The sequence below is a fragment of the Dendropsophus ebraccatus genome, chromosome 4, assembly GCF_027789765.1.
Source record: "Dendropsophus ebraccatus isolate aDenEbr1 chromosome 4, aDenEbr1.pat, whole genome shotgun sequence".
In the NCBI taxonomy this organism is placed as follows: domain Eukaryota; kingdom Metazoa; phylum Chordata; class Amphibia; order Anura; family Hylidae; genus Dendropsophus; species Dendropsophus ebraccatus.
In genome coordinates, this window is record NC_091457.1 from 21549520 (window position 1) to 21570798 (window position 21279).

Here is a 21279-nt window from a genome sequence, read left to right on the forward strand (position 1 = left end):
AGTAGTAAGGGCAGGGAAAAAGCACTTTATAAGCATTTCCTGTAATAAGTTTATATTGGTAATTTGTATAACTTTTGGGGGGCAATACAATACTTTAGTAAAAATTTTTGCCTTTTAGTGGGCAAAAAATTAAGTACAGTGGTGGCTTGGATTACGAACATAATTAGATTTAGGTCTGTGATTGTAATCCAAAGAAAAATTTCCCATAAGAAATTATTGAAATGCAGACAACTGGTTCCACACCCCAAAAATGACTTAAAAAAAAAAAAATTCTAAATAACATGTAAAAGAAATGAAACATTTAGAAACAGCTGAATATATTATAAGTTACTGTACAGTATAGCAATCAGCATGTGGAGTATAATGTATAGTAACTGCATAACCCTGAAAAACAGCAGCAGTTTGTAGATAGAGGATGGAACTGCAGACCCCCATAATGCAGTAGGGTAGTACAACAGGCTAGAATAGAGAAGCAGGGCTTTGTGGTCACATGATGGCAGTGGAGAAGGGGGGCTGTTGAGGATGATGAGAATCACAGAGCTGTGTAGGAGGACAGTGACAGAAACTTTTCTATACAGCAGTGTGAATGGCTGAGTGTAAGTGCAGGCACATTATAGCAGCAGTGTGTATAGCTGAGTGTAAGTGCAGGCACATTATAGCAAGACTGGAGAAGATGGGAAACACAAGAGCTCTCAGAGACTGCATGGAGCATGAAGGAATAAGCAGGGCAGACGTGGGCACATAAATGCAGTGCTCTCTGTCCAGGGAGAGAGGGGTTTCAGCTATGGAGAGATTACCTCCACAGTCCTGTCCCCCGATGCAAGCCCCAGTCTGAAGAGTATCTGCTATGATTTGGGAGGTGAGAGAGACTAACTGGGTCAGAGTACAGAGATGTAGACCCCGCTATGCAGACCATACCCCTCCCCCACTCCCGCTCCCACCCAGTACAGGAAGCTCTTAAACCAAAGCAATGCTCTTAAACCAAGTCACAATTTAGAAAAACTGTGAGCTCTTCTTGCAAAACGCTCTTAATCCAAGTTACTCTTAAACCAAGATACCACTGTATTTTTGTCCTAATAAATGTGACATAATCCGTATGTGGGTATAGCAAGGGGTCGGCGTCTTTTATGTACGCCTATATCCTTCCCTGTTTATTAGGGCAGTATAATGTACGGTAGATGATACCGGCATTATGTGCTGTGTATGAAGATTGTTATCGATAGAAGCAATAAACCCTGTATACGTTTGTATGTGCGGTTGCCTTAGGAGGTTGTCATAAAAGACATCTGTCAGTAACCTTGTGCATCGACACTAAACCTGGATGAGAGACTGCACAGCATACACAGAGCCCTTGTTAATAGAGCGTACTGTAAGCCTCCCAGGCGAGACTCTTCTACATATTGCACCTGTTGTGTGAAGACTGGCAGATGAATATGGAGCCTGATGTGGTTAGGAGCCCTTTGGCACTTTCTATGATAAAAAGCGAGAGTCTAAAGTGAATCTAACGCTATGTCTATACCTATAGCGTAGCCAATGTCTGGGGAATATGTAGGCAGTAAACTGTATGCCAGCATATACCACAAAGTACCTATGCCAGGGCCATTGATTTCAAAGGACTGATCGTAGTCTAGTAAGGTTGGTTGTGTGAGAGACGACATCATGTTCCCTACCGTAAACCTACAATACGTCTGCTCCGTAAAGACAGCTTGTTACGTGACTGCAGATATTAAATGATAAACGTGGCTGTTCTGTGGTGGTTGTGACTCCGGCACGGCTTGTATTACAGTACGCCTGGCAGCCTACCAGTACATACACATGGATCTGTGCACACAGCTGAAAGCAAACAATGGGGCATTTTCACTCCTAATCTCCAAAATGCCACTAAGCCTTTAATAAGAGAACAATCCAATATGAACGTCTGTAAGCAGGTGAAACGTATCATCCTATGACCGGGATTGAAGGCTGTTTTCGCACTTTTATTACAAGTGATTTGTATCCCTTTCTGATCCTACCTAGAAAACAATGGTGACTATTTTACCTTCAAGCATTTTGACATGTTTAAAGGAATATTATGTTTTCCAATTAACCCGTGCCAGAGAGTTTTATACAAGTTTGTAAATTCTATTTAAAAGTCTCCAGTCTTCCAGTACTTTATCAGCTGCTGTATGTCCTGCAGGAAGTGGTATATTCTTTCCAGTCTGACACAGTGCTCTCTGCTGCCACCTTTGTCCAGAGCAGGAGGGGTTTTCTATGGGGATTTACCACTGCTCTGGACAGTTCCTGACATGGACAGATATGGCAGTAGAGAGCGCTGTGTCAGACTGGAAAGAATACACCACTTTCTGCAGGACATACAGCACCTGATCAGTACAGGAAGGAGAAGGTTACTGATGCACTGGTTTCCAATGTGCTGTGGAAGCAGGAATGTAAGAAACGGCAGCAATGAAGGGGGTTACACTAAACACAGGTGTAAAAGGGATGGGGAAGATACCAGTGTCACTTTCTCACTCGCCTAGCAGATGCTAAGCCCCGCCCAAGCTTCCTGCGATCCGTCTTGGTCTAGCTGTTGCTGGAGACAGATTTCCCCTTACAGCAAGCAATGGACAGGCATGAGTTAGATTAGTCTAGTCTAAGTTTAGACCAACTTTGAAGTAGCTTACTTCAAGTTTATATACCAAGGGTTTATTTTCTACCTTAACAAAAAACCTAATACTACAACCTGAAATCCCTAAATTTACAAGCAACTTTTCAATGAAATGCTACGGCTCCTAAATCCCCTCCCAATGGCTATTCTGCTACTGACACCATATTGTACTATGTCTAAGCTCCAAAGTCCTATTTGTTAGTAAAACAGTAAGACTAGATGAATGTCAGCGGATGGTGTTGTTTTTGGCCGGGTCTGCCGATGATGTCATGTGACTAGGTGGCTGCTATAGACCTGCATCCAGGGAAAGAGGTAAATCAAGCGTGTTGTGTGTTTTTTCCATCAGAGCTTCTGAAACAATGTAGTATTTCCAGTCGCAGGTAAAATACCCGGACCTCCCACAGTCCCTGAACCCACCCCCCATCACCGTAAGACCTTATAGATATTGTCGCTAAAATGAGGCCACAAAGGGGGTTATAGAGTCTCAGAAAACATGGTCACTTTCTTCCATGCTGCTTTTTTCCCATTATTATTACAAACTTGTTTTATTATATATTAGCATTACCTTTGGGTGTGGTATTGCAGCTCCGTTACTAGGGTACATGGAGCTGAATTGTAATACCACACACAGCCTGAGAACAGGGGTGGTGCTGTTTTTGCAAGAAAGTAGCTGTCTCTCTTTTTTTTTTTTTTTTTTTTTTTTCCCCCCCTAATGCTAAATCACCTGGGGGGGCCAGCATGGTAGTGTAATGGGAAGTGCTGTATAGTGATGTGAATTGTTAATGTCAGCGCTGCATAGATGCTCCTTTCTGGGCGTGTAACCTGCTACTTTTGCCATAGGGGAAAAATAGTTTCTGCCCCGACATGCACTGGAGGGAAAAATGTGTTAAATTGACGGGTTTGTCTTCCCAGTTAAAATGAGACAAATGCAGTTTATCTCCCATCTGATGCCTGAGCGAGGGAATGCATGTGACCTGCCTGTACACATCTCTGCGTGCCTCGTCCTATGGATGCCTGTCATTACACCGCCGCCCGCCTCCATGCTTTCTGATTATAGCCTTCGTGCTAACATAGCAAAACAATCTTCACGGCTACTTTGTTGTGGAGCAGGTGGAGCCGTACATGCCTATAAAGCAAACAGGTCGTACGGCTAGCAATGCCCCTACCCTGGCCACTATACTAGATTACACTGCAATGGCATCAAGCCACGGTAACTAAGGTTTTGTAAAGATAAGAAATAAAAGCAATACCAAAACTATCCTGCAGAATGCCTCCTAATACCAAAACTATCCTGCAGAATGCCTCCTAATACCAATATTATCCTGCAGAATGCCTCCTAATACCAATACTATCCTTCAGAGTGCCTGGTATTGGACACCTTAGAGCGCTTATGGCATATAATGATTAAAGCTATTCAACTCTATTATCTTAGTCATCTTGAAGTCTCCCTGTCACTTTAAATTAGATTTTTGACATGTGAAAAGCTTGGATATGCTGGGGTCAGGTTGTCAGCCCCCATCGATGGCGATCTGTGATACCCCTGCAGGAGATGAGCTGTGTTGACTGACAGTAGAGTCTGTTATGAGACGGAAAATATAGATATAATGTAAATATATATTCTACTGTAGAGACATATCAAAATGTTCACTGGTAGGAATCTGGGAGTTCAGTCTCCTGTCAGTGGCTAGGACTGTATGAGGGGGAAGCACATGGCTGAGCGCTTCTTTCACCACTGAGACAAGATGCTTCCACAGGCTTGGGACACGTTCACACGTTCTGTCTGCAGTTGAACTTGTTAATTTCTATGGCCGTGTTCACACTAGCAGTGTTATGGGCCTGTGTTGGGGGGGAATACTGTCTGGCCCTAGTTTGAGTCACAATTGCTGCATGGATCACAATTTACCTATGAATGGGTCTGTGCAGTTGTAGTTCTTGTTCATCTATTAGAGTCTACACAACCCACCTTACAGGCCTTGCATTATGTATAACACAGCATCTGAAATGTTCCTTTGATAAATGGACGAGGAACCGTCAGTCCCCCAGCTATTGCAAAGCTACAATCCCCATAATGGCTGCACAGCTGAAGGCTCCCCACCCCTGCTTTAAGGGAATCACAGCCAATATGATGCCAGCAATATACTACAGTGGTACTTTGGTTTAAGAGTAACTTGGATTAAGAGCGTTTTGCAAGAACAGTTTTTCAAAATTGTGACTTGGTGTAAGAGCATTGCTTTGGTGTAAGAGCTCCCTGTACTGGATAGGAGAGGGGCATAGTCTGCATATCTGGATCTACAGTCCTGTACTCTGACCCAGGAAGTCTCCCTCACCATCCAAAATCATAGCAGATCCACTTCAGGCTGGGGCTTACATCAGGGGACAGGACTGTGGAGGTAATCTCTCCATAGCTGTAATCCCTCTCTCCCCGGACAGAGAATACTGCATGTTTGCGCCCACATCTGCCCTGCTCACTCCCTCATGCTCCCTGCAGTCTGTCAGCCCTTGTGTTTCTCATCCTCTCCATTCCTGCTATAATGTGCCCGCATTTACACTCAGCTATATACACTGCTGCTATAATGTCTGCACTTACACTCAGCTATACACACTGCTGCTATAATCCGCTTGCACTTACACTCAGCCATTTACACTGCTGTGTATATATAAAGTTTCTGTCACTGTCCTCCTCACTTCCTGATTGGTCCATGCTGAAACCCCCCCCTTCCCCATTGCTGTCATGTGACCACGCAGACCTCTGACAAGCTGATGCTGTTTTTTGAGGTTTATTCACATACTATACAGTATACACCACATGCTGAGTGCTATATTGCACAGTAACTTATAATATCACATATTCTGCTGTTTCTGAATGTTTGTTTCATCTGTTCTACATGTCATTGGGTATGGAACCAATTGTCTGCATTTCAATGATTTCTTATGGGAAAATTTGCTTTGGTTTAAGAGTGGATTTGGATTACAAGCACAGTCCCGGAACGAATGATGCTCGTAATCCAAGGCACCACTGTAATTATCTAAGCACAACAAACACTTATAAGGTTGTGTTAGAACAACAATGTTATAATACTTATAATAACACACATTGTTTAGTATCAATACACTGTATGAAGATCCTTGGATGGATGAATGGTATTATCCTAAGGCCTTGTGTACCTCCTTCCTCCGACCGATCTAGCAGTCAGGCCTGGCAGTCAGGTTTGCAGCTGAACAGGTAAAGTGAGTCCTTGTCATAGTCCTGTAGTGTCAGTAATTGAGCCGCCCGTGTCTCCTGTAAGGTGCGGCCCTAATGCTTATTCCATGGGTCAGAGAGGAAATCCTGACTTCCATGGTATGATACCTATTCTTATATATTCTTATCTATATTAGACACATACACGTAATATGGAAGGAGCAACGTCCAGGTCTGGATGATATAAATGTTTGCGGATTTCAGATACGTTCTTGATTTCCGTACTGTCGGCTTTTGCACTGGGATTCTAGTCTGGCTTTTACAGTATAAGCTGACTATATCAAAGTCACAGTCACTACTGACCCTTAGACTGTAGAGACTGTATTCTCCTTGTGTAACACGTGCACCAGAGTTATCTGTTCTGAAGTTATGTTAAACTTGTTGTTTTTCAACATCCCAAATATTTCAGATGTTACAAAATCTCAAGAAGGGAAAAGGGGACTGGGCCTTGAGAGACATTTTTGCATCTTACTGCATGTGACGTTAAAGTGTCACTTTAATGAGTTTTTTTTTGTAGAAATTAATAGTACAGGGGATTTAAGAAACTTTGTAATTGGGTTTATTAGGCAAGTATGCCATTATCTGCATTCACAAAGACTTGCCCGGGTCCCTCCCCCCCCCTTCCTCTCTCTCATTCACTGCTCATTATCAGGAAATCTCGACTTTTTCACATCAGTCAGACCCAGTGTAACCTATGCAGAGGGGAGGGGGTAGGAGGGAGATTAGTCACCAGCAGAGAGCAAAGGATTACACAGTGGGAGCTGCATGAAAACCTAATAAACCTATTAGCCTAAAATTCGCCTAATAAACCCAATTATAACGTTTCTGTGCCAGTGACTACTGTTATCAAGAAGCGGCCAAGGGGATTGTCCGGAAGGACCATATTGTACAAATTATGCACAGGGAGGTATTGGTTATTTGCTCCCCTGTAGAGATGAGCGAACAGTGTTCGGATTTGAGTCGATCCGAACTCGAACGTTCGGCATTTGATTAGCGGGGGCTGCTGAACTTGGATAAAGCCCTAAGGTTGTCTGGAAAACATGGATAAAGCCAATGACTATATCCATGTTTTCCACATAGCCTTAGGGCTTTATCCAAGTTCAGCAGCCACCGCTAATCAAATGCCGAATGCTCTGGTTCGGATGGACTTGAGCATGCTCCAGGTTCGCTCATCTCTACTCCCCTGCCATCCAGAATAGCGGAGTTTCAGTCTGCAGCACTTCCAGGACTGTAGCACGTCTTAGGCCCACACAACCTCTTTAATTCAGGACAGATAACAGTCTTTTACAGTCAGCCATGACAGTCATTCCTATAAGTTCCTGTGTTTTTTCATACTTTTCTTTTTGCTTCTAAAGCAAACTGTCTGCTCTGTCTTTATTGTCCCACTTCCTATCTATTGTACATCCTGTAATGGACTTCCTGTTTCTGCTGAACACTGTAGCTTGGAATTCAGCCAACTATATCTTTCTCCTGCTATGCCTTCTTAACTATACCCCCACATAGTGGGAAGAAAATACTGATGGCTAAAGTCCCGGCTATAGTGTGCAACAGGGATAGGAAGTCTATTACAATACAGGAAGTTGGGCTATTGAAGTCTTCAGAGCAGATGGCTTTCATCACAAAATGAAGGCGTGAAAGACCAGAGACTGGTAGTAAAATAACTTTATTTACTAATGTCTTGTGCCTCTTCTGCTCGGCTTGTAGACCCTTCCTTTGGAATTTGTAACTTGTTCATGTTATGGCTGGAGGTTTTGTACAGACAGCACATTCCTATACACTATAGCCCTCCTCCTCTATCATCATCCTCCTCCTCTATCATCCTGTCACTCTCTCCACCATATTACAGTCACTATAAAGCCCATCTCCGTTCCTGCTCATGCCGCCATTTCTTTATGTACGGTACATCACCTTTATGATATCGATGGAAAATCTCTTCTTGAAATGGGGTCTAACATGGCAGCAGGGTCTTATAACCTAATATACGCCACCTGATGCTATAGACTGCCCTGTCTGAGCATGTCCTTATAGCCGCAATGTATTACGTAGTTATAATAGTTCTTTTCTTTGTATTGGCTGTGTCATCCTCTGTACATCCGTCTCCTCCTATACAGACACCTCTTATCCTGCACTGTACTTACACAGGGTGGACTGAGGGTTCAGGTGATGTCATCTTTGATTATTACTTAGTTTTTGGCCACCCCGGTGACTCCTCTCTGCTGCTATGAATGGCATTACCTGACTAGTTTCTAAGCACCTTGTGGCCTCGTAGTACCGCTCTCCTCCCCCCCTATGGCCGCTCCCTGTGAAGCGACACATGTGATTTGCACATGAACCTGTATTTCTGGTTTTTGGCAGAACACTGTCTGATGCAATATGATTTGACTTTCAGGAGGGGGAGGAGGTCACACATGGATGGCTTTTACATCGAATTAGCAATAGCAATGTCCTGTACAGCCTGTGCCGTGACCTAGATGGCATCACAAAAGTGAAATGCATTGTGCCCTGAAACACTCTGTCATCTCTCGGCTGATGGGCGGCTGACTTTACTGTGTAATTCTAAACCCTGGAAAAGTAAAGACTGAGCCTCCACTCCCCTGCACTGTGTATACAAGTACCCATCATTGCAACTCCTCCATATCCGTGCATTTATTCCAGTATGGAGACGACTTCTGCTTATGTATTTACTAGGGCAGCCAAAGTAATGCTGTGCAAAATACAGGTGCTAGTTAATAAAATATTTATTATTATTATTATTATTATTATTATTATTATTATTATTATTATTATTATTATTATTATTAATATTATTATTATTAATATTATTATTATTAATATTATTATTAATATTATTATTATTATTAATATTATTATTAACCATATATATATATTTTTTTTTTTATTTTTTTAAACTTAAGATGTTGTATAATTCAATAATTACTTATCTTCTACCTTTTTTTTTTTTTTTTCTCTGTATAGATGAACGTGAAGCAGTCCAGAAGAAAACCTTCACCAAATGGGTCAACTCTCACCTTGCCCGGGTCACTTGTAGGATCTCTGATCTGTACAATGACCTGCGAGATGGAAGGATGCTGATCCGACTATTGGAAGTGCTCTCTGGGGAGCAGCTGGTAAGTGGAGCAGCTGCAGCTATCCTGGTGGTATTGTATACATTACTGCCCAGTGCAGGGGCGGATTAACTAGAGGAGCTCTCAGTCAGGGCCATGGGAATGATTACTGGATCGTTCATCGGCCCTAAACTTTTATCATGTAATATGGGGTGCGCTGATATCAGCATGTCGCACCACTACTTACATGGAGTCGACGATGAATGAAGATTTATAAACACGTCCAAATCCCGCGACCCATCTGCTGGATGAGTGTTTACACAGGGCCTGTCCAGCGGATAATCACCCCCCTGTAATTGGGCCATAAGGGTATTTTCACAATGACTTTTTGAAGAGTAAAATTCTAGAATATTGCACATGGAAACCTGTGGATTTTAGACAATTAAAAACAAATTACGTGGTTTTGATTCTTATTGTTTCTAGACAAATCCATGAAAGTGGTCGCAACAAATCTTCAGCTCTAAACAGTGGGTAAATGTTTTGGGAATCTGAGGGTCACAGATTCCCTATTCGAAAACTCTGCACATATCACATTAGGGCCCCAGCAGCGGGGATTCCCTGTTCTGGAACTCTGGATGTGACACAATGGGCACCCAGCAGCTGGGGATTCACTATTCTGGAACTCTGGATGTGACACAATTGGGACCCAGCAGCTGGGGATTCCTTATTCTGGAACTCTGGATGTGACACAATGGGCACCCAGCAGCTGGGGATTCCCTATTCTGGAACTCTGGATGTGACACAATGGGGACTAAGCAGCTGGGGATTCCCTATTCTGGAACTCTGGATGTGACACAATGGGCACCCAGCAGCTGGGGATTCCCTATTCTGGAACTCTGGATGTGACACAATGGGGACCCAGCAGCTGGGGATTCCCTATTCTGGAACTCTGGATGTGACACAATTGGGACCCAGCAGCTGGGGATTCTCTATTCTGGAACTCTGGATGTGACACAATGGGGACCCAGCAGCTGGGGATTCCCTGTTCTGGAACTCTGGATGTGACACAATGGGCAGCCAGCAGCTGGGGATTCCCTATTCTGGAACTCTGGATGTGACACAATGGGCACCCAGCAGCTGGGGATTCCCTATTCTGGAACTCTGGACTGCAGTTGGCATTTTCAGTTGACAAGAAATGTCACTGGTAATTTTCTTAGAATCTTCACCATGTCTTCTGTCTTACAAGATTATGTGCTTAAAGGGACACTCTTAGACAATTTTTTTTTCTTTCAAATTAACTGGTGTCAGAGATTTATAATTTACTTCTATTAAAATAAAAAATCTCCAGTCTTCCAGTATTTATCTGCTGTATGTCCTGCAGGAAGTGGTGCTCTCTGCTGCCACCTCTGTCCATTTCAGGAACTGTCCAGAGCAGGAGCAAATCCCTATAGAAAACCTTTCCTGTTCTCCAGACTGAAAAGAATCCTCCACTCCCTGCCAGACATACAGCATTGAGAAGTACTGGAAGACGTGATATTTTTGCTGGAGTGCCCCTTTCATTTCAGTGAAATATCATAGGCCCTTATAATGCGTGCTAGCAGTATAAAACACTCTGTATACACCTCGCTTTAGCTTCCTGAGGTGAGAAGCGAAGATGAAAGGACACAAGCCCCTTCATTCTAGTGAGTGGTCCTTGTAAGCAAACGCCTACAAAGACAAGTGTGAAATTTGTGTAGATACATTTACAGTGTAAAGTAAATGGGGGGACAATGGCGTTAGTGGCCATATTGCATGTCACCTAGTCTTTCCATGTCTCTTAAAACGGGAGACTGGGCTACAAGAACGATTGTTGGCTGCACATCATTTGATGGTTGCACGTCCCCTGGATGACTTTCAGTTAATCACTGTTTTATTTAATTTTAAATAAAAAAAATTAATGAGAGCCTATAGATGTAAATGACTGCTGAATAAATGATCAGTAATGCCAAGTCTAGTTATATTCCAGAGGAAATATAGGACAGATATGAGCCAAGTCTCTCATGTGCCCAACCCTGCCGGGTGCTGTATGAATTCCGTCTTTATTATGCAGCCTGCAGAGGGTGGAGCGCACATGGTGCTTCTTGTTTTTGTTACTTGGATTTAAACGTATTTGGATCATGTGAAGAGGACAGTGAGTCTGTCTGTCATATTTGTAGCAACAGTGCAGTGCCCCTGGTAAAGTACTGTAGAGTATTGTTCCCTGGATAAAAGTATTCCAGGAAAAGGAGGGCTGTCAGTCTGGTTCCCCCCCTAGGTGACTGTGCTGGAAGTCAGTGTCACACATAGGGTCCTATTACACGGGTCGATAGGGGCCCGAAAATAACTGTAAACGAGCGCAGATCTGCTAGATCGGCCCAATAATCGTTTAACAAGGGCTGCATGGACATGGTTACCGATGTCCTTGCTGCCCTTGCTTAAACTGTATACATTACCTATCCATGCTGCCGGGCTCCTCTTACGCTCTGCTTCTCCTCGGGTCCCGTGCGCTGCAACTTCAGAGCGGCCTGTCTCAGCTGACAGGCCGCTCAGCCAATCACTGGCTGCAGCGGTCCCACAGTCATCACAGACAGGCCACTCTGAAGCTGGAGGGCGTGGGACCCGGGGAGAAGCAGAGCGCAAGAGGAGCCCTGAAGCATGGATAGGTAATGTTTGCACTTCGTCAGCCGCTGGCCGCGCACCGATATTACACGTAGTGATGCGTGGTCGGCGCCCAACAATTATAGGCCCAAACCTATATCAACGATCAGCTGATCATCGTTGTCATCAACTGATCGTTGTGTTTATTACACGGAGCGATAATCGGCCTATTATCGTTCCCTGTAATAGTACCCTTACACCGCAAATTTGGCTGTTTTTCAACTTGATACTAACATTTAATGTAGCCCAAAGAAACGGATGTGTTTTTGAGACTCTGAAAGACTTACTTTTTGATTTATTACAGCCCAAGCCCACTAAAGGTCGCATGCGCATCCATTGCCTTGAAAATGTGGACAAAGCACTACAGTTTTTGAAGGAACAAAAAGTCCATTTAGAAAACATGGGATCCCATGATATTGTGGACGGTAACCACAGACTGACTCTTGGACTCATCTGGACAATTATTCTCCGTTTCCAGGTAATATTATGTTGCTTATATTTTACAGATTGGTACAGATGATGGAAAGTTTAGATCAGTCTGGGTCTAAGTGTTTAGATCCTCCTTGATCATTAGGATGAGCCGGAAGAGTCGTGCGCAGCTGTGTCCTTTACTCCCCGACTCGATGCAATATCTGTCGCACTGCAAAAGATGATTTTTATTGACTTACAATAGAGCCTGCCTTCTGCAATGAGCTGTAGATTGCAGGAAACCAGGCAGTGAAGCGCATAGCCGCATACGTCTTCCATCTCAGTCCTATGATTGGTCAGGGTCTGGATTTTTAGACCTCAAACAATCAAAACTTGACATGTCAAAAGTTTTTGCAGATGACCGGAACATTTTATCATAAAACATAAAAACAAGTCTGAATATTCCTTGTGGCAATAGGTCCAGTAGTTTTAGAATTCACATTTATAAGCGTGCAGCGTTTGCTCTGGACTGACAGAGGAATCCAGTATATTCATTGCGGGGGGCGCTCCACCCGCTTATGGTTGACTGGTTTCTTTCTATGAACAGTGACATGGAGCTCTGTATGTATCATGACAGATTACAGGCTCATGAGCGGAGTGAAACAGGCAGGAGTCAAAATAAACTTTATTTTGCAGATTCAAGATATCAGCGTTGAGACAGAAGATAATAAAGAGAAGAAGTCCGCCAAGGATGCCTTATTACTATGGTGTCAAATGAAGACTGCTGGGTGAGCATTAAACAAGTCATTGCTGTGGAAATAGCATGTTGTCTGATAAAAGTCATGTATATACATAAAGTGATAGGCCATTGTCAATGGGAACGTGTCTTTATGCTGCAGTAAACAATGGCAGGCTCCCCCTCTACCATGCTGTATGCTGCAGCAGTAATCCTAGTTCTAGCCCTTACCAGGACTGGGGCTCGGGGGGGGGGGTCCCTAGCGGCTTGTCCCTGTCTTATTGGCTTTGATTAATTGATCTTTTTTCCTGTTTGAGTATAGGAAGGGATTTATTAATCCGGGCTGACCAGAACAGGGACCACCCCTAAGATCCAGAGCCCTGACCAATGTTACAGCCATGATTCCTCTTATACACTGCAGCTTTTTAGAGTGAATCCTACCTACAGCCTTAAAGTATTTGCATTGCAAACTATGTGTTTACAGGGACTAAACATGTAGTTAATTTTAACCCTATGATTCCAGTTAGGCTCGGTTCACATCTGCACAGTACATTATCATTTTTTATTTCATCATAGAAGGAGATGGGTCTGCTGGTTGATGGACACAACATTGCCCAGCAGATCACTATGATTTATGATAAGGTGTCTCGCGTTTTGCGCCGCACTATTCTTCCCATCAAATATGGAAGAATCTGTGACTAGAGACTCAGCACTGATGAAAACAACCTGAAGTCTCTCTACCATATCACCATACAGTATATAGATAGAGGAAAATGTGGAGGATATGTTAACATTGACTTTTTTTGGTTGACACTTCATGAACTTATTATTTATTTATTTTTTTCAGGTATCCAAATGTTAATGTTCACAACTTCACAACAAGTTGGCGTGACGGGCTAGCGTTTAATGCCATCGTGCACAAGCACAGGTTGGGAACTAGTAACGTATATATTATATGCATGAGTGTGGAAACGCTGTCTGGCGCAAATATAGACTTCACTTTGACACCTTGTTTGACAGCTTATTCTGAATTGCTAAGAACGGTAGATGTTGAAATTGTAAGGATAAATAATTTAACACTTCTTACACAATTACAAAGGTATAGGAGGTGCAAACATGACTGTGACTAAAAGGAGTGTTGTCATAGTTGGTGTGCCAGCACTACATGTGGTTTTGCTCCTATCGTGTGTGTGTGTGTGGTCTCCTCTCATCCCAACAATAAAGGAATACTAACAATATGAGACCGTGATTTTGCCTTTTGGGCTATATGGGCTAGGTAAATAAGTGAAACTGCATTGATTTGGCCAACTACATGTGTAACAGTGTATTCGGTTATATTGCAGTTTCCAATAATACTATACTTGATGTGATGGAAACTGCCTCCCTTTTCTTCCTAAACCAATCTGATTCTGGAGCACTCCAATGTATAGAACAGGAGAGACACAGAGCAGTAGCCTGGGCTGAAAATGTCCCTGTCACTTTAAGAAACTTTTCATATGTTTTTAAAAGTTTTGATCGGTCAGCCAAGCACTGATCCCGGCTATGTCTAAAGGTGGATGTGGGGCTAAAACACCCAGATTCTGACCGTTTAAAAATGTAGACATCAAATCTTTTTTCTTTATTTTTTTTTTTAAGTAACAGAGTCTATTTAGTATAGAGGCAGAATAAGCCTTAACCTTACTACATTACACCTGCATAAGACTATGCAGCCAAACAGCAGTCTCTGATCATAGCTGTAGCCTAATGAAGCAGAGCCAAAAAGTAATATTTAAAAATGTAGATATCAGGATAGCATTGCCTAATATGTACATCGTACAGGTCTCTTCCGTCTTACTATCAATGTTCAGGCAATAAGTGAGGAAAGGCCCAGCTTGGTGGTTGCCTGGAATGAGGAGCTTATGTGTTTATTTATATATATATATATCTTAATCATAGTTTGATCTTGTTCTCCTGTCATCTAGGCCAGATATTATTGACTTTGACACTCTGAAGAAATCTAATGCTCACCACAACTTACAAAATGCATTCAACATTGCTGAGCGAGAACTAGGCCTCACTAAGCTTCTGGATCCTGAAGGTAAATAACCTCTTATCTCACCTGGTTTGATGTGTTTGTTTTTTCATGGTAAATGGCATTAATGAGTTGGCACCATGGTGGCTATGGTTAGCAGTGTGGTCCTGAGTTCAGATCTGTATGGTCACCATCAGCTACATTGTTTCTCTAGTTAGAGTATCTGTCATTTAAAAAAAAACAAACTGATATGTCAGGAATACATATCAAAAGTTTTTATTGGTCTGACCGATCAGTAAAACAAACATGGAGACGACTGCGCTGCTGTTCACTCCTCTCTTCACTTTGCGTCTGAGACCTAGATGGCTCCATAGACTTATTGTTTTTGAGGTGAGACCTATAGGTGGAACCCTTATGTATTTCTGTGGATCTATTGCAAACCTCACAATACACTTCAGTGTATGTAAATCTGGTCTTTCATGTGGCGGTACCTGAAGATAATTGTTCATTGGTTAAGGACAGTATTTAGTATTTACGTCTTAGATTCAGCAGATCCTTACATTGGGATACATTCTGTATAGGGATCTGATCTGGAGACCAGTCAGCTGGGATAAACATGTATATTGACTATTGTCAGACTAGTATTAGATAAATTGCTTTCACTTCCTTTCTTTAGATGTAAATGTAGACCAACCAGATGAGAAATCAATCATCACCTATGTGGCCACCTTCTACCACTACTTCTCTAAGATGAAGGCCCTGGCGGTGGAAGGGAAACGTATTGGCAAGGTACCGGATTAAGTTTATTTATGTTTTCCTGGCATAGAAGCCATGTAGTCTGTGCCATTAGGCATGGGAGTGGCTGTTTTAGGCAGGTCTCCTGTTTAGCCTTTCAGGTGTATAATATGTGGTTACGATGTTGTGATGCAATCCGCATTAAAATAATATTTGAGGATTTAGGTGTGGAAAGTTTTTAGAGACTGTTGAGAAGCTGTAATGCAATGTATATGACTGTAAGCAGTTATATTAGACTCATTATAACAAGTTGACTATGTAAAGTCAGCTCCTCCCTGGGAGCCACTAAAAATATAAAGAACTGTGTGAAAAATAATCTGTATGTGGGTGCACCTACTCCATGAGCTGGAGATCTGCGTTATTCCCCTACGCTTACTCTGCACACATTTCTTTACATCAGTCATAGGTCTTTATAGGTTTAAAGGGGTTATCCAGGATTAGAAAAACATGGCCACTTTCTTCTAGGTTGTGTGTGGGTTTGCAGCTCCATTCCATTAAAATGAACTGAGCGGAGTTGTACTTGAGGGGAGGTGCTGTTTTTGGAAAAAAACTGCTGTGTTTTCCTAATCCTGGTTATCGCCTTGAAATCGGAATTATTAGACAAATCTAACCTACTAATAGCCCCCTATTGTGCAGCAGGTGCCAAGGATCGAGGTATGCTATGAAAGTATGTATTTTACCCTCATCCTTTGCGGCGTACCTGTGCACTTTACTCCTCGGTTCGGTAAGACCGCTAGGAGAACTGGGGCCCGTTGGGAGCACTACCATCACCTTTCTAATGATAATCAATGGAGTGGGCTAGCCAGGGACGGGTTGGCACTAATGAGGTGGCACTGCTCCTAAAGCCCCTATTGCACAGGACGACTGTGAGGAGCAAACAAGCTCCTTTGCTCCTCGCTCACTGTCACTGCTATTACACGCCTCGGTAGCGAGCGGGTAAATGCAGGAGGGGCCGTGGGGGCTGCCCATAGAGGATAGCGTCGGTTTGCTGGCCCAGCTCCTATCCCTCGGAGCGACGGCAGTATATCACTGCCATCGTTGTTTTTTTTTTGTTTTTTTTTAAAGCACGTTGAAAGACAAACGACAGCAACAATCAGCCGACATCACTCATGTCGGCTGATTGTTGCTTTCGATTACACTGGACGATTATCGGCCTTAACGGACAATATTGGACGAATACGGACAATAATCGTTCCGTGTAATAGGGCCTTAAGGGTGCCCCAGTGCTCCTCGGTCTTACTGGACCAAGGAGTAAACAACTAGCTTGGTGGGAATGGTGCAGAGGATGAAGGTGAGAAACACACCTTCATCCTCAGCGCCTCCTGCGCAATAGGGAGATATCGGCAGGTTAGGTACGTCTAAGCTGCTGATAGTTCCCCTTTAATCTCCTGTCTCTTCCTCTCATGGTCAAAACAATGCGTGTGAATCCAGCTTTAGAATTTTGAAGGAAAAATACTAACCCCCATGTCTTATAGAAGAATTTTAAAATGCTTGAAGGTAAGGCTTCATGTCACTTCTCAACTTGCAGGTACTGGACCATGCCATTGAAGCAGACCAGCTTATCGAGAATTACGAGCGCCTGGCGTCTGAGCTTCTCCAGTGGATCGAGCAGATGATCATCACACTCAATGATCGGAAGTTGGCCAACTCCTTGAGTGGTGTTCAGAACCAGCTTCAAGCTTTCAACACTTACCGAACGGTAGAGAAGCCTCCCAAGTGAGTTATCTTTCTCCAGGCTTCTGCTATCTACTGTGAAGTTCTAGGATTTGTCTGACTGAGTTTTTTTAGTTTGTCAAGTGAAGTGAAAAGATTTTGTCACACCAGGAAAACTCCCTATTGTTGACATCTTTATTTGTGTAGCAGGATTACAGGGTGACTGTCGTAATGCTTTCCCACATGCTTTCCAGTTAGGTGTGGAAAAACATCGCTTACGCAGGGTGGTTGGGTTGCTAAGGAACTGCGCCACGTCTTACACACTTGTGCACGAGCCCCATTCTAGTTAATGGGGTTCTTGCACAGAACTCTCTAGAAGTCAGAAAGTTTCCTCAACAACCTGATGCCCTGACACGAGCTTCACCTGACTGAGCAGAATGCATCATGGCAGTGACCCTTTAACACGGTATTCCACTCATATACTGTGGAGTGGTGAGTTGCCAGACGCACCATTAATTCTCTGCAGAGCAGCTGGATATATCAACTATCCACAGGATAAGGCTATGTTTTTAGTGGCAGGTATACTTCTTTAAAGAAGTTGGTCACCTTTTAGTTAATGTTTTGTTAATCTGTATTGGAAATGAGGCATTAACACACATACTGTGCTGACTGCAGTCCTGTTCACCGTAATAATGTAGCTCGGGGCCCTCCGCGGATGTCCTTGGCCATACACTGGATGAATGGCTTCCCTGTGCATAAGATTTCATTAGTGCAGGACATACAAACCACTCTGCCTCCTCCATAGTATTACAGTGCACCTATACAGAGAGACACCGCGAAGGAGGCAAAGGGACGTGTACATCACATGCTCCTCCATATGGGGCCCTTTTTATGGATGAGAAAGCTGTCGGCCAGTGCGTGGCCTGGGGAATTGGTGGAGGCCGGAGGACTACATTCGTATGGAGCTGCAGTGAATACGTGCCTCCATCTACTTATGTATTACAGTCTAAAAAAACTTTAACTAAAGGCCAACCCCTTTAATGCTATGTTGTGCAGCGCCCATTTATTTCATTTGAAAGCAAAGTTGAGATGCTGCTTTATGGTTATTGAAACAAAACATGTTCTTTTGCTTGATGTGTCATGTCATTTACATTGTAAATGAAACCTTTGTTCCTATTTATACACACGAAACTTACCTTAAGTCTTCGATGACAACACGTTTCAGTATACGCCTAACATATAGCCCTGTGCATCCAGCTGTTTTGAAAAGCAGGATCAATACAATTAAATTAAAGGTATTCAGAGACTTAAAGGAGAAGTCCAGCGAAAATTTTTATTAAAGTATTGTATTTCCCCCCCAAAAGTTACACAAATCACCAATATACACTTATTACGGGAAATGCACATAAAGTACTTTTTTCCCTGCACTTACTACTGAATCAAGGCTTCACTTCCTGGATAACATGGTGATGCCACTTCCTGGATAACATGGTGATGCCACTTCCTGGATAACATGGTGATGCCACTTCCTGGATAACATGGTGATGTCACGACACGACTCACAGAGCTGTGCGGGCTGTGGCTGCTGGAGAGGATGATGGCAGAGGGATGCTCAGTGTCCCTCAGTGTCCCCCTGCTATCATCCTCTCCAGCAGCCACAGCCCGCACAGCTCTGGGAGTCGTGTCGTGACATCACTATGTTATCCAGGAAGTGACATCACCATGTCATCCAGGAAGTGAAGCCTTGATGCAGTAGTAAGGGTAAGGGAAAAAAAGCACTTTATAAGCATTTCCCGTAATAAGTGTATATGGGGGATTTGTATAACTTTTGGGGGGAAATACAATACTTTAATAACAATTTGCGCTGGACTTCTCCTTTAACACTATTACAATTTAGCTCCATTCACTTCTATGGAACTAAGCTGCAAAACCCTCACCCAAACTGAGAACAGGTATGGTGCTGTTTCTGTAAAGAAGCGGACATGTTTTTCTAAGCCTGCATAATTCCTTTAAGTGAACGCGTAAGTTGTTAAAATGTCTTAAATCAGACTGGGAGGATGAACTGGATATTATGGGCCTTTTATCATGGGTCGCTCAGTGATGTAACCTGCTGGATACAGCACTCTGCTACCAGACGCTTGTCTTACAGCTGATACAACATAACAATCTTCTGTCAAACAACCAAATGCAATTGGCCTGCCCAGAAATGTAAACAGATCACATAGCTGTAGCGATTTGTACAATACTTGAATATTTCGGAGAGGGATTTATCAGACTTGAGATATTGGACGGCTGCCCGAATCAACATCCTACCTGTGTTTAAGTGAATTTTCATCCACTCATACTACCATCTGTTCATAATCCTGTGCTCCAGGCTGAGCCAAAACTCTACTTGGAGATAACAAAAGCGTTTCCTATCCGCTATAATCTTCTCATTAAATGTTCTGCTTTCTACACCTCCATCTAGGTAATTCCTAGCTGTATCTAATTTTTCTGCATGTGAAAAATCATTTAAATAAATGCCATATAAATTTATGAATATAATCTGTTATGTTTGAAAGTATTACTAAACTTTTAAGCATACCTTAATTGTTCGGAATATTTTTTGCCACAAAACTAGGCTATGCAAACTTTTAGGCACCTGGCTTATAGACTTTGTCTAGCCTTGGTGTAAAGCAGGCCGTGCACATGATACAGAGATTGGGCAAAACGACTAACTTCAGCCAACCATAATCTGTAAATTAAATGTCAGAAGGCGTTCATTACAGTCAACTGCAGACTAATGTCTGCTGGAAATTTCATCAGCCATGAAGGATTTTTTCTTTTTACCATGATCAGCTGAAAAAAAAAAAATGCCAAATTGTTAAAGTGAATCTGTGACCTTCTGACTGCCTGTTGAGCTGATGGCACCGCTGCATAGATATATAAGCAAAAGCATTTATAACATATCTTTGTTGTCTTAAAGTTTTTTTTATGATAATAAAAACACAGACTATTTGTGAATGGTGTCAAGGAGGCCAGGCCTACTATTCTCTGGGCCCTAGCAGCGCTATGCCTTATCATTCTGTATGCCAGCCCCCTGCATAATCAGCCATGGACACTCTGCACACAGCACAGTCTGGTGTAGCAGTTCTTTCTTCAACCCCATTCACAGTCCAAATAAAGGTGTTTTTTAATAAAAATAAACAGACAAAGGCAACAAAGGTATATTCTGGATGCCTTCATTGATATCTATCCAGCAGTGCCATCAGCTTGGTGATCAGGGTAAGGGTCATCATTTAGGGAGTCCAACATCGTTTGTGAGAATGATGGGGACACATTCATTCATTGCTGTTGTTGGGGGTCTCGTAGGCTGGACCTCTACAGATGATAGATTGATAGCAACACGAAAAACTTCAAGGGGAACTTTCAGCAGGTTAGATAGATCTAACCTGCTGGTATGCCCCTATTGTGCAGGAGATGCAAAGGATGAAGGTATGTGTCTTACCTTCCTCCTCGGTGCCGTTTCCATGCACTTAGTTGCTTACGCCTTTGTCTGGTAACAGTTAGGAGCACTGCCCTGCCCCTAATAATATCAATCAGGCCAGACGACTCCATAGATTATCATCATGCTGTGGCCCAAGGTGCTGCTAGTGGGCTCTGATGTTGTCGAGTAGCTTTGTCACGTGGCCAGGAGTGGTAGCACCCACCCCTGGACATAAGGGCATCGGCCCTTGTGAGGTGTGAGGGTGCAGGTGCGCTGGAAGAAAGTTGACAGTCCAGCACAACCAGCTGTCGTAACTTTTTTGGTGGTAACTTCAGTGCAATATAGTAAAACGGAACCACTCGCAAGTGCTAGTGCAAATAGGAAAAATACTTGCGGTAGGTGTAGAGAATAAGAGGACTTGTGCTGAAGGAGTAGTGCAGAGGCCCTTACAGTACTCTACTGGGATTGCGTGGTGAAAACACTTGAAACTTGGAACATAGAAAATCCTCATACTCAATATATATTAATATATACTCAATATATGACTGCCTTCCACCTAATTAGTCTGGTGACTGCCAAGTTAG

The 21279-nt window shown here is 43.0% G+C and overlaps 1 protein-coding gene across 4 annotated transcripts in view; it reads left to right on the forward strand.

Annotated features, from left to right (window-relative positions):
* The window catches only part of SPTBN2 (spectrin beta, non-erythrocytic 2), a 158252-nt gene that overhangs the window by 107245 nt on the left and 29728 nt on the right, over positions 1-21279 (forward strand). For all 4 annotated transcript variants that reach the window (XM_069965239.1, XM_069965241.1, XM_069965238.1 and 1 more), the window contains 7 exons: positions 8862-9013; positions 11931-12104; positions 12731-12822; positions 13618-13698; positions 14732-14847; positions 15458-15570; positions 17105-17292. In XM_069965239.1, coding sequence (XP_069821340.1) covers positions 8862-9013; positions 11931-12104; positions 12731-12822; positions 13618-13698; positions 14732-14847; positions 15458-15570; positions 17105-17292 — 916 coding nt within the window. The remainder of the gene's footprint in view (positions 1-8861; positions 9014-11930; positions 12105-12730; positions 12823-13617; positions 13699-14731; positions 14848-15457; positions 15571-17104; positions 17293-21279) is intronic.